Consider the following 13,703-nt stretch of genomic DNA (forward strand, 5'->3'; position numbering starts at 1 on the left):
TTCAGCTTGCCCATTTGCTTCTTGAGTTTAACAGACACTTGCTGTTTCATTTAAGGATCAAGTGCTTAGTTAGGGACGACTGTGGAAACCTTTTGTGTTCGTAAATCATCATTTGTGCTTAGATAGAGGACCTTCCGCTGTATTTCTGTTTGGGTAGTGTAGTTAGGTTTTGTAGTTATTTTTGTTATTAGGTATAGTTTAGATAAACCCGAGCTTCAGGAAGGAATCCTGTTTTGGTTCTATTTATGTATTTTATTTAAGTTGTAAACTTTTTGTGTGTTTGGTTAAAATACATTTGTGTTCACTCTGGCTTGAACAGCATCCATCTGCTGTTTTTGTTGCTTTCCTAGTTAACCCTAGACAGCTGGGTTGTAACACTTGTGACGACAAGTTTGGAATAACTTTCAAATTAAAGCTAGCATTGTGAAGACAATGTCCAGCTGCTGTTTATGCATTGTATTCCAGAACAATTACCAGGGCTTGGGACCTTAATATCAGCCGTTGAGTAATATGAAATACTGCTACACTATAGTATGAAACAGAACACAATGTATGCTGTATGAGTTATTTTCGTGACAGCTTACAGACAGAGGCTTTTATATAGCCAGACTTCAGCTGCTGTGAATGCCACAGTGTCGTGACTGGCAGGACAACAGATACTGAAAGCACAGTGCTGTCATTGATTAATGCGCTGCACTTTATCTGCCTTTGCACAATGAATCTGGTCAATGCTCCAGTCTTTCTTCTGAGGTTATCGCAAAAGATGAACCCCACTTCCAAACTGCGAGGCAAACTAAAATTTGTTTCCAGTTAAGTTGTGCTAACTATTTAAGAACTTATAGGAGCATGTAGGAGCACGTGTATAGTAAAAAGTGATGACAACTGCACACTATACTTACAGTAAATGGTTACAATGTAGCATGTTGCAATGAAGTAACTCAACTTCTGTTTTCTTGCTACTTTCATTTCTTGTCCTATCATTTCTCTTTTTGAACAATCAGTGATGAAGAATGTAAGAGGACAGCTTTGACAGACCTGGTTTGAAACATGTTGAAAAAAAATCCCTGTAACCCATAAAAAAGTGTTTGATTCAGGCAAAAAATGATGATGATAATAATTATTGTAATTATTGCTACTGGGTAAGAATCGAATGCACTGCCGTAGACCTCGAACCATGTGGACACCATCAGTGTCTCACCACAAGAGTACGCCCAACTCAGGCTCTAAGAATGTAAACATACGCCTGTTTAATCCCAGGGCTTCTGTGGTTCAGACAATACTGTACATCTCATTTAATTTCAATTAAAAAAAGAATTAACTTAATTAGCCCTGAGTATGCTGTCCTTTAACTAACAGCTATGATGTGGAAATACTGAGGTTTACCATGAGATTGAATTGACTGACATCACAAGTGAGATCTCAAAGAATGATGCTACTCGGTCAACTCGCAATATAAAGAACAATACATTAATCTATTGATATTACTGGACATGACATTAGTGGATTTATTATACTCCTGATATGGCAGAAGTGAGACAATTACTAATGACACATCCAGCAGAATGTATGTTAAGATTGGAAGATGATTTCACTTCCTGGAATCCTGAAAACGAGCTGCAGAAGATGCTTAATGCTGCGACTGATTGTTGCCAGATGTGGAGACTATAACAACACATTTTCGGCAGCAAATAGACGCAAGAAGTGCAGTTACTTCTAATCAGGGTACTGCTGCTTGGAGCAAATGATGTCTTATATAGAAGGAGCAAAGGTGGCCTGTTGACGTTTGGTGCAAACCTAACTTGCAAATATATTATCTGTCATATTATCTTTCCCCATTATCATTGTTCAAGAGCAATATTCTAGTGCAATACATTGTTCATTTTCAGTGCAATACATCTGTTTACTCTTACTTTAAGTTCACTTTCTGTTATTCTGTTTCTTGTTATTAGCTTACAGTTGCATTTTGTACTTGTGTTATTTTATTTTACTTTGCTTTGTTTTATTCTATTTTATTTATTTCTTTTTAATTTTTCTAGACACTATTCCTTGGCATCCGCTTAGACACTTTACACACGTAAGACACTTTACACAAACACCTTTGGACACTTTGCTTTTTGTACTTTGTATTCTTCTTGATTTCTACTTTACTATTAACCTCTGTGTAATTGTGTGTATTCCACTAACCTTTGATTATTTTTTATTGTATTGTATCCTGGCAAAACAATTTCCTCCAGGATGAATACAGCTGATCTTATCGTATCTCATGAAAAGGACAAGTGTCTATAGCCTTATGTGAAGTAAAAGCTGAAGGACTCTGTGTGAAAGTACATTCCCGTCCACTACAGAAAGGACGACAACAGTTACGATGTAACCTGCAAATGTAGTTGTAACCCACGAAAATAAATAAATAAATAAAAAATTATGGGTATATATTGTTTGTTTGCTGTAACAGAATACAAACAGTATTTTGAGTGGGTTATATTTCCATGTGGGCTCTTGCAAGTGCTTAAATAGCAACTAACAAACAGACCAACTGTTCAAAACAAAGACTTTTATCCAAGCAGAACTAACTTTTTCACAGTGTCTTAAATTCAATGTGAAAGAATAAAGGAAATGAAGCTCTTCAAACTTGTAATTTGTGAGGGTTCCAGCCCCCAATTGCTTTCAGTTCCATAGTAGTGTGTGGACTGCTTATGCACATAGCTGTCAATCTTATGCAACCCCTTAAACCACACCCATGAAGAATAAAAAGGGTTTGGGTCACATCCCCCACCAGCCATTAGATCCAGACACTGGCAAGAGAACATAACTTCCTTCATCCACATCAGCTGAGACAGAGAGGTATAATGGAAGGAGGCCAGCCTCGCACTGTGGTGTCATCCTACCTCGGATGGTCCATAGCTAATGCTTTGTGCTGTTGTCTGCCTCTGGGGATAGCTGCTATCGTCTGCTCCTGCAGGGTAGGTAACATTTCCTGAGCATTAAACTTTTTTGTTTTTTTGCAAGCGTTCGCTCCTTTCTACTGCTACATTCTGAGACACTGCTACATTCCATCTCCTCTGCTAAACACATTTTTCTTATCGCAAGAGTGAATTGCATGAACAGATAAATTGCATCAAACTAATTGTGATCATTGTTTTTTTAAAAGGCACAAAATGCCAATGCGGTGGGAGATTCAGCTGTAGCTACAGATGCATCCAGGACAGCCAAGATCCTAAACATCATCGGGCTCGTCTGTGGAATAATACTCATCATCATTTTCATCGCTCTCAAAGTCACTCAACAACATTGAGGAGACCTCTTTTTGCCAGAAGATGCATTGGAATCTCAGCAAAGCTGTCAAGTAGAATCAAAGATTGAGATCCCAGGAACAGCCATTAACGCAGACACTGGTATGAAGCAGGACATATAAAGAGACTATATATGTCAAAAACAATGTAATAAAGTGATTTTGCTTAAGTTTTAAGTTGATTCAGTTGCTGTAATGATTAAAAATGATTCTTTGTAACCAGTAATTCTAACTGCGTAATTGAGAAAAGAAAGTTCCTACCTGCACAGCTAAAAAGAAGTATTGAACTGGATGTGACCAATACATACGTCTGTCCTGACAATGAGCAAATCAGGAATTTCCTTTTTAGGAAATTCCATCAGTTCTACTGGAGTCCGGTCAGGATGGGGTGGGGCAGCTGCGGCCAAGCTGCCTACTCTCTCCCTTCCAAATTACACTGTTGACACAATGTATTTAGAAAAGCTTACTTCTGTATTATTAACCAAGTCAGTTAACCGTGATTGTGTTTCTGAATGTATTTGTATATCTAATCAAGAGCTGTTGCTTTACCCATGCTACTATTATTCAATAAATGTTCATTTTGCATTTAAAGGAAATATGGTATGGATTCTTAATTAATAACCTAATGTTCATGTATTTCTGATGGTAGTAAAAAGTTAAGCAATAGTGTGCATAAGATCATTATGGTTCTTAAAGGTTGTTCTGGTTTAAGAAGACTATAGAATTTTAAACATATCCCTGGGGTTTACTATCCTAAACTATAAATTATACCCTAGCAGTTCACCAAGAGCCAGGTTTTTAGAGGAAAACTACCATTAACGAGTGTGACTGACAGGGTGACGAGACTACGAAGGCTACTTAGTAGAGTTAACTATCAGAGCAAGTGGGCTAGGCGTTTGGATGAAGGCAGTTAGAAGCTAGGCGAGTTTCCACGACTCCAGTTTAAGCTGTTCTACTAAACCTATTAAATCTCAATCCTCCAAGCTGATAGAATCTAACCGTATAATGTAACGGAGAGCTGGAGCAGCTACACTGTTCAGGGACCAACCAACAAAGCTTTTGTTACAATCTACTGCCCCTCCTCCATGCTGTGGAGCACTAACTAGGAACATATGTCTGTATGTGCTCACACATGTGTTTGTAGCTCTTTTATTGTAAAGATCCTGAAAAAAGGCCCCAGGAATGCTGAGGGCTTGTAAAAGCCCAAGTTGTCCAAGGAGAAAGTTAAATCTGCTTTACATTGTTACTTGTTATGTTGTTATGTTGCAAAAACTAAACCCTGCAACATGAATGGTTTTGTGTGATGATTGATTACAAAACAAATCTGACAAGGAAAAACAAAAAAATGGGTTCACTTAGTGCTTGTACCATCCACTTAAAAAGGGGCAGCAAACTAAAGTGGATACCATAATGTTCAAAGACTGGATGCAGAAGTCACAGTTACTGTATACACGCTGGCGTATTGACTCACAGTTACATTTACTTTATGTTATTTGGGTACATTTCCTCACACAAGATGTAAAATTATAACAACATGGGGGAAATGATTAAAACAACCATCTACTCTTCAAAATTATTGGACTGAGCAAGTCACAACATTCATAATCTTGCCTTGAGTCAAAATTTTGAAAACTTTATTTTATTTAGTAAGCTTGTCATGTTTGATTTGACAAAATAACACATAATAAAACACATGTGAAATGATGTTGGAAAATGTGTTTTATGAGAGGACTTAGAAATCTGTTTAGGGTGAAAGTCATTGTTATTCTCTGAAACACCCCCATAAAAAAATCCCAAACTAAAAATCTAACAATCTGATAGTGGTTAGTGCTAAATGTCACTGCCTTTCTGTTAAATATTTCTGTTTGCATGACTTCTCTTGACTTTTCAAACATGTGTTATTCTTTGGCGCCTGGTGGCAATTTAGAGCATTTTAGTCTTCATTTGTTCCATTTTGTTTATTCTTTAAAGAGATTCAGATTTTGAAACTTTCAAGAGTCACAGAAACAACATACAATGTTTACTCAGTCTGGTCATCGCCTTTTCCTCCAACTTCAGAGCTCTTTTCTCTCAAAAGTCCTTCAAGATGGGAGAACACAGATGTCTCTCTGTACTTCTTCTTAAGCTTCTCAACTTCCTGTTGCATAATCACAAACAGACACATGACAAAAAAAAATGCAGCGTGGCTCTGGCTACTTATGAATATATGAGATACGTATGAACGTATGCTGCATATGAATATGATGCTGACACGCAGATAAAACAACCAAGAGCCATGCTTCTATTTAAACAGTCACAAATAAGTAATAGGAAATATTCTGTCCTTACATCCTCAGACAGCAATCCTCTGCTTGGTTTGTGAAGCCTGTGCAGCAGAGAGGCGGCATGAGAGTCTGACCAAGATTCCTTTAAGTCCCCTTGGGGAGCCTCTTGGTCCTGAAACCAAACAGACACATTGGCTTCCTGTCCAGAGTAGGATATGCCCAGTCTGGCCTGAAATAGCTCCCCCAGGCTCTCCTGCAGTGTCTGTGATACACAATTTAACAACAAAAGCAAAAAATTAATTCTGCTAATAGTCATGCAACCAAGAGTGAGACAAAAAAACAATGCTTGAATTTAACAGGTCTGTTCATTTTAAGTTTGATTTGATACCAAGCAACTATAATATTTTAATTTCTGCACACATCTCCACACATTTGTCTGTACCTGGAAGAAAAGCCTCTGGAAGGCAGGACTGGAGTCAGAGCTCATGTCTTTAACTTTGACATGGGACAGACAATGGAGGAGCAGGAGAGAGAAGCCTCCAACTGACTGGAGCCTCTGGCGACGGACAAACAGTGTCTCCTCTGCCTCCTGTCAACATGCATGTAAGAGTTATTCCCAGCAACATAATAGAGCTGCACAAAACCCCCCACATGCATTATTGATTGATAAAAAGCAAGCATGGCACCACATTTGATGATGTTTACGATGGTTTGTCTGACCATCAGGAAAGAGATTTAAACTATTGACATTGTAGTCACTTATGGCGGACTGAAATGTACAGATGAGGAAACACTAAATGGGCAAGAAGAGGAAGTGTCTACTTTTCTAATACCTGTGTGTCTAACTTCAGTTGAAACGTTTGGGTTCAATAAAAAAGAATAAATAATAATGCATCGGTTAAATGCCCTTCCAGGTGGAAGCTGCAGTTGCATGTTATGCAAATTAAACCTTTCTTTGTGCCATACTAACAAAGAAGAGGATGTGAAATATACTTTTGATGTTTCAAACCCATAGTTACCGATAGTCTGCAGCTTTGTCCTTCGTGAGCTAAGAAGTGTAACACTTTAAACCCAGTAAGCGCCTCAGACTGAGAAACCAAACCCAAAACAAACTTTAGAACCTTAAGCCTGTGCAGGGAAGACTGAAAGTTACTTTCTGCTTGTGGGTTCTTTTACTTGGACCCTTTATTTCCTGTGAGGAGTGCTGAAGGCTTTTCTGTCTAGAGACCAGCAGGGCTGAAGAGGATGTTGTGTTGTGGAGGAGTTGTCTGAGTTGTTTTGCTCTTATAGTCAAGGACAAAGAAACTTTGGTCAGTGCGACGATGAAAATGCTGGGGCTTTGTTCTCCGATTCCCTACTCGCTGCTGCTTATACCGTTTCCCCATTTTCCATCATTTCTCGTTTTTTCATGCAGTGCCTTCATCTTTTTAATGTAACAAATCTTTCATCACTCATCATCTACATAAAGTTATAATTTTTCAGAGTGGTTAAAGAGTTATTCTAATGCTTTACTTAAGTGAAAGTAGCAAATTAAGAAGCTCCATCAAAAGAATTGCTTTCACTCAGAATGTAACCTAAGTAAAAGAAAATTAGTCTAAATAGCCATGTGTGCCTAAAGAATAAAATGTAGAGGTATTTGTTATAAAGCAGAGTGTTAATATATCTTATAATATTTAATTACTGTCACTCATGCACCAACAACATGCTTCATTTAATATGTGTTGTCTATTTGTTTGTCAGGTTTTATATGCATAACATGATTTCATTGGCTAATACTGTAGAAGTATTTAATTATCTCGTCAACACACAACGGAGCTGCTGCACTGATACTGAAAAGCATAACGGAAATCTCTAACTAGATTTTTACGATTTTTTAAGTGTACCTGATAAAAGAAGGAGTTTCTGAAGGCGTTGTTGAGATAGTTGTTGTTTGGGAGACTTGCTGCTATCTGAAGTGAAATGGCTGGAGTCTGTTGGAAAAGATAATGATGATCCAAGCCTTTTATATTATAATATGACTTCTGAAGCTCACTCCACAGAAAAAAATAAATAATTACATATACACATTTCAGTAACATCAGAGAATATGAAATAAATATGTACACAACCAGAAAATACAACAAGAAAACACAAGTAAAGCAATAGATGTGAGAGTATATTAAGAATTAGTTTAATAATAAGAACTAATAATTGATCAGATTTATATAGTGCTTTTCTAGACACTCACTGTCTTTACACTGTCAATTATTCATTCACACAGATGCATTCCGGTGGCGGTAGCTACGATTGTAGCCACAGCTGCCCCAGGGCAGACTGACAGAGGCATGGCTGCCATTCTGTGCCCACCGCAAACAATCCATTCATACGCATCCACACCAGGCAAGATGGGTGAAGTGTCTTGTCCAAGGACACGACCATGGCACAGGTTACAGGGCGGAATCGAACCACCGACCTTCCAATCGTTAACCGAATCATTCTACCACCTGAACCACAGCCACCCCGTGAAAGCTTAAATTGAGTCCTCACATGAAAGGCCAAGTCAGCCTCAGTCTTTAGCAGGAATACAGGGACAGTTAGAAAGTTTCTGTCTGAGTGCTTGAAGCTTTAGAGAGGAACATAAGAAATTACAGTATAAAAGATTGCTTGCGGCCAAACCACTCGAAGCCACAAAGCAAAGACCTCATCCGTCCATTAACTCTGACCACTTATACTTTACAGAGTCACAGCAGGTTGGAGCCTACTCACCTGACACACAGTTAAACAGAAAGCAATTTAAAAATGAATACAGCAGGCAACAAGGCTGAAAGCAAGAGTGAGACTTCGGCACCAACCAGTTTTAGATTGTGCAGCGTACGCATCAGGAATAGTCCGTGCTGGTAGACCAGGAACTCTCTGGGCTTGAGGACTGACAGGTCCAAAGGGATCAACTCTCCCTCACATTCCCACTGAGCATCAAGGACATCTAAGAAACTTTTGCCTCTGTCTGGACATAACACAGGATGGTATCATGTCATATTATGGTCCTTTTAATTACAATGCTGCTGTTGACTTGAACCACTGAACATTACTTTGTGTGCCACAGCAGCAGCAGCAAACAAAGCAGTATGTGGCAAAGCAAAGTCCATAATCATTCAGCTTTTCTTACGAGACAGACAAAAGTGCACAATGCACATCAAAGCTGGCACCTGGAGATTACTGGGTTTGATAAATGTTCCAGTTTTTCTGGTTGCTGTGTCCAGAAACCTAATAACTGATTTTTAACCTTTTATGGGGCAAGTGATCATATTTGGTAACTTCCTTGGATGTTCAATATGTCCACCCTGTGCCTCTCCTTGAGGTTGAAGAAACATGTACACTGTGATTTAGTTTTTATATTAGTGCCAATATCACTACCTTACAAAAAATGAACTTGCCAAGCACTTTATAAATACTTTGTTAGTGGTTGTGTGAGAATCATTACTTCAAACTAAAATGTTTCTAAATAAATGTTTTTGCAGTTTGTTACTTTTTCTTTTATTTTTATGAATTCCATTTTTTAAACTGTAGACGGTTTACTATACATGGTAACTGTATTAATCTTGATTTACCTTTTTTTTTTTTGCTTTAAGTCACAAAAGTAAAAAAATATCTTGAAAAATCCTTCAATAACATCCTAGGGTTGAAATTTTCATTTTTCAAGTACTTCAAGAAGTGTCCTATAAAGGCTTAAGTACTGAAAAATAATTTAAATGTTTTTTGTTTTTTTTTTCTGTTGTAACCAATCTGAATGACTGGAAGTGGATGTCCTTCCAAATTAATGCACACCTAGGCCTTATAGCCAAATGCATGCTCTGTTAGGTTTGTCCGGGGATTCTCTTGGGTATATGCACAGCTTCCCGGGTACATGCTCTCTTCCTACAACAATTACAATGTAATCTACTGTTCAGCGGACCTCTCGCTACAGCTATTGCTTGCTCTGTGTTTTACCCTCACAGCACACTAATCTTTTAGGTCGTCTTTCCAAGAAGGCCATTGTTCCAGAGTGCTGAACCCACGGCACTGAGTTGGGGCGGCGCATTTATCCACAAGACAGCCAAGATAATTGCAGTTTTCTGCTATGGCAGTCGACGGTGAACTAACTAACCTTTAGATACTGCACTGTCATTGCTTGCTGCTTGCTTTTTGTTTGCTGATTTAATTTACCTGTTCTTTGTGTTGTTGTATTGCTTTGGTGTGTGTTGACTTGTTTTGTTTTAATGTGCTTTATTATCTATACCACCTACAGTATGGCCTTGTACTTCCTAGGATGTCTTCCCCTCAAGAAGTAGCATGAAGCTTTATGCTTGTGAGTTGGACTAGATCTGTGTACTCACACTTCTTGCCTGCTTATTATTCTGATATTTTTTGTTTTTTCTTTGCTTATGAGCACCACAGGAGCAGCAGTGAGTGCAGTCTGTTTATTATGGGAGAGACTGGAGGTAGACATCTCCTTACCAACTCATGCAACTCTCTTACCTGTGTGTTTGCAGAAACCTTCATTCACCCCTCACTGACTGACCAAAGGGATCACCTTTTGACCAACACCCGACTTGTCACGCATTTAAATTCCAAAATGACTATGCTAAACTGAAGATGCTTTGCAGATAAAGTTTTGGGATGTTATAGTGCATGCTGCATTAACTGACTGGCACTACAGCAAACATAAGAACAGCTGAGGCTGTTTTAGCTTTACTGGTGGTGTTCAGTAACTAAAATATTGGACAAATTTAAACTGGAACCCAGTGATGATACTAGATAAAAGATCAAGCATCCATTGAAATCATTCTCTGGGAAACATTCATATTTGTTCCAAATTGTGTAAGAATCCAGCTAAAAAGTATTTTTAATTAAAGCCACATATGTGAGAATCCTGAGCAAAATAAAAGGCAAAGGATCACCAAGGTCAGCTGGCCTCAACCTTTTAAGGACTGCATCCTCACAAAACTGCTAGGCCACCCCATCCGCTTTGATTCAAAACATTACATCGCAATCCCCGGGTCATCCGCGGTAGCATAGTTAATAAAAGACAAGCATCTGCTTTTCTGCTGCATCATATCACAGCGCCTCTCAAAGACAGGTCTGATGAAAGTTGTTTAACTAAACCTGGAATCCCTAAAGTCAAACTAACATGTGCCTGAACACTTGCAGAAAACATCTGTCACCTGGGCTTCATCAAGAGCAGCTAAAAAAAAACAGTGGAGACTGTTGTGAAATCTGCTTCAACAATGTTATGTAGCCCTTCTCACAAGTGCACCGTAACTTACAGTAAACAGAGTCTGTAAAAGGATTTATGGCACAATGCATATCATACGGTCAAATAACGTTGTAAACCCTGCCCCCCCTACACCTTCCTGAGGAGCCAGGCACTGTATATCTCTTTCAGGCTCTTCTCATGCATACCACCCAATGCATCACTGTCAATAAGGGCCGGATCATATCACCCAAAATCAATATCACTCCAGCCTCCCCTGTGGGTGTGAATGTGAGCAAGACTGTGAGCACGAATTAACTGACAGCACATAGTAATTAAAGGTAGGTTTTAATTAATTGTCGGCAATATAGGCAAGTTAAGATATGTGCAAGGCATTTGTGATAAGGTGACTCATGTTTAAAAATAAATAAATAAATAAATTATGGAGCATATTAGCATGAGGAAAAATTGAATTGGTCATACTGATGAATCTATTTATTCTATAACTTGTGAATGTATATACGGTGCTTAATAAATGTATTACACCACCACCCAGTGTAAGGTTTATGCCACAGCTGCCCTAAATTAACAGCATTGGTAATTAATAATTAATTATTTTTTTGTGTAATGGTTAATTCACCCGTATGTAGAAGCTCTTGAACCGAAAGGATATTTTTAATGCTAAAACATAATGTTATTATGATCCATGGATTTTCAAATTTACTGTTTTACAAAAAAAAAAACCCAGCAGAGAACATTACTATTTCTTGATTAAGATGTCAAATTATAATTATTTACTTGCATTCCTGAACAGAAAAAAACAAGCAAACAAGCATGATGGGACCCGTAAACTAATATGTGGATGTATGCATACAGCTGGTGCCTGTAGCACCATCATTCAGTCAAAAATAGGCAACTCAAATGTATCCAACTCACCAGCGAACTCTCCACTAACAATCCCTGCCTTACAGGCCCAGCCCTTCAGCTGCAGCTCCACCCCCTTCAGTAGCTGGAATAGAGGTGAAAGCTCCAGCAGCCTTGTCCACTGCTCCTCTGGGGGAATAAAAGAGCCACAGATGGATGGAGTTGATGTGACATAACCTGTCACGCATTCTAACTATAATGTTACATTGAGATGTTACCTGAAATTGAAGGGACGGTGATATGTGTAGGCTGAGCAGATTCCTTCATATGTTGACTATCTGTTAGGAAATGAGGATAAAGTGAATGAAAGTGCTTAAATATCTGATCTGATCAGTATGAAGCGACAGCCAATATGTCAGTCAGCTGAGCACAATAACTGGAAAAGGGCTAAACAGCTATCAAAGGCTATTGATGTTACCATCTGTGTACCTGATGCTGGGGTGAGGAACTACATCATTGACCAGATCATTTAAAACCAGAACCAGAATGGCACAGTGGTCTACATATGTCAGATTAGAACTTCTAAGAGAAAAATAACCATGTCGCAATTACTGACTGCTGACTAACTGGTGTCAAAGGTGTGAGGAACAGCAGAAATAAATTTAAAAACACACAAAGATTCTTGGAGTGTCTATTGTTAATATATTCTCAAAAGGCTACAAACAATATGATTTTAATGTATGACTTAATCTACCTTATGTAAGTGCTGGGTTTTAAAGACACTCATGGATTTGAGAGTTAAACAAACAAAATACAGATTATTAACAGTGAACTTCAGAGGTGCTGCTATGCAGAATTTGCTACCTTTGAGCCAAGGTTTGCTATGTTCCTTGTTTTTTATTCAGTTTTTTTCTTTTTCTTTTCTTTTTCTTTCTTTTTTTTTTTTGCTGTTAACTTAATAGACAAACATGACAGTGGCATCTATTTTCTCAACAAGAAACAGAATAAGCCTTTTTTTCCAAAATGTCAGGCTGGTCCCTCAAAGACAAGCTTTGAAGTGTTTACATTCCTTTTATATCTATGTCTAGATGTGCAAACGTCTCTTTTGCCAGACTTCTGGGAGAGGAATCTAGTAAAGGATGTGTACATAAAGCTTGTTCACCAACCACAGAAAGATTAATCACAAACCCGAAATACAGCACAGCACAACACGGAGTGAAAGGGGTCCTAAATTCAGAATAATTAGTGCTCTGTCTCACCCTGGGAGTGAATGCCAGAAGAAGCAGTGTGTCTTTGTGAGTTGTGGGTCTGCGCTGAGCTGGCCTGTAAACCAGTGTCCTGGGACTGAGCTACATTTACAGGCTCCCTCAAAGACTGGGTGGACATTCCTTTAGAAACACAAAGGAGACCTGTTAAACAAAATGTGTGATCAAACTATTTGAAAATGTCAACGTTTCTGCTTAAGCTGCTGTAAGGCTTTGGTTTGGAAAGTTTGTTGTCTAAAGATCCAAGCGTGTTATATTGAGCTGTCAAAGAAGACAGAAAAATGGATACTGATGCTAAGGTCAGGAAGACTTATAGGCCTCTATAGAGGGGAAGGCCAGATAACAGAGGAAACAGTTAGAGCAAAGAAATGCAGATAAGAAGACCACAGAGGAAGAAGAAAACTCTTAGGCCCACTTCAGAGAATGGAGATCCAGAGCTTCTTAGCAAGTACTCTTCCTGCATGACACTTAACTTGCAAAAACAAAAGATCCAAAGTCTTGAGCAAGACAGAAGTAGCACGAAGTTACACAGCAGTACAAACAGAAAAATGACTTAAGAGTAAAAAATACATGTCTGTAATTTTAATCTTTGTATAAGTCTATTTACTTTGAGCATTTAGCAACTGCATATTGAAGGTACTCTATAAACTAGACGGACTAATACAATAATTTTAGTATTTTATGTTAACGGTTGGGCTGCAAGGTGGAGCAGTGGTTAGCAAGAAGGTCGCCGGTTCACATCCTTGTGAGGACACCCGAGATCTTTCTGTGTGGAGTTTGCATGTTCTCCCCGTGCAGCGTGGGTTCTCTCC

At 38.5% G+C, this 13,703-nt stretch overlaps 1 protein-coding gene across 1 annotated transcript in view; it reads right to left on the minus strand.

Annotated features, from left to right (window-relative positions):
* Nucleotides 1-4,912: 4,912 nt before the first annotated feature.
* The window catches only part of LOC103368058 (uncharacterized), a 31,217-nt gene continuing 22,426 nt past the window's right edge, over nt 4,913-13,703 (minus strand). Inside the window, exons 23-30 of the mRNA XM_008296301.1 lie at nt 12,886-13,014; nt 11,905-11,964; nt 11,699-11,815; nt 8,385-8,536; nt 7,437-7,523; nt 5,996-6,142; nt 5,618-5,815; nt 4,913-5,426 (exon numbers count right to left, since the gene is read on the minus strand). Coding sequence (XP_008294523.1) covers nt 5,310-5,426; nt 5,618-5,815; nt 5,996-6,142; nt 7,437-7,523; nt 8,385-8,536; nt 11,699-11,815; nt 11,905-11,964; nt 12,886-13,014 — 1,007 coding nt within the window. The 3' untranslated portion in view covers nt 4,913-5,309. The remainder of the gene's footprint in view (nt 5,427-5,617; nt 5,816-5,995; nt 6,143-7,436; nt 7,524-8,384; nt 8,537-11,698; nt 11,816-11,904; nt 11,965-12,885; nt 13,015-13,703) is intronic.

The sequence above is a fragment of the Stegastes partitus genome, unplaced genomic scaffold (assembly GCF_000690725.1).
Source record: "Stegastes partitus isolate 25-593 unplaced genomic scaffold, Stegastes_partitus-1.0.2 Scaffold1117, whole genome shotgun sequence".
NCBI classification, from domain to species: Eukaryota; Metazoa; Chordata; class Actinopteri; family Pomacentridae; genus Stegastes; species Stegastes partitus.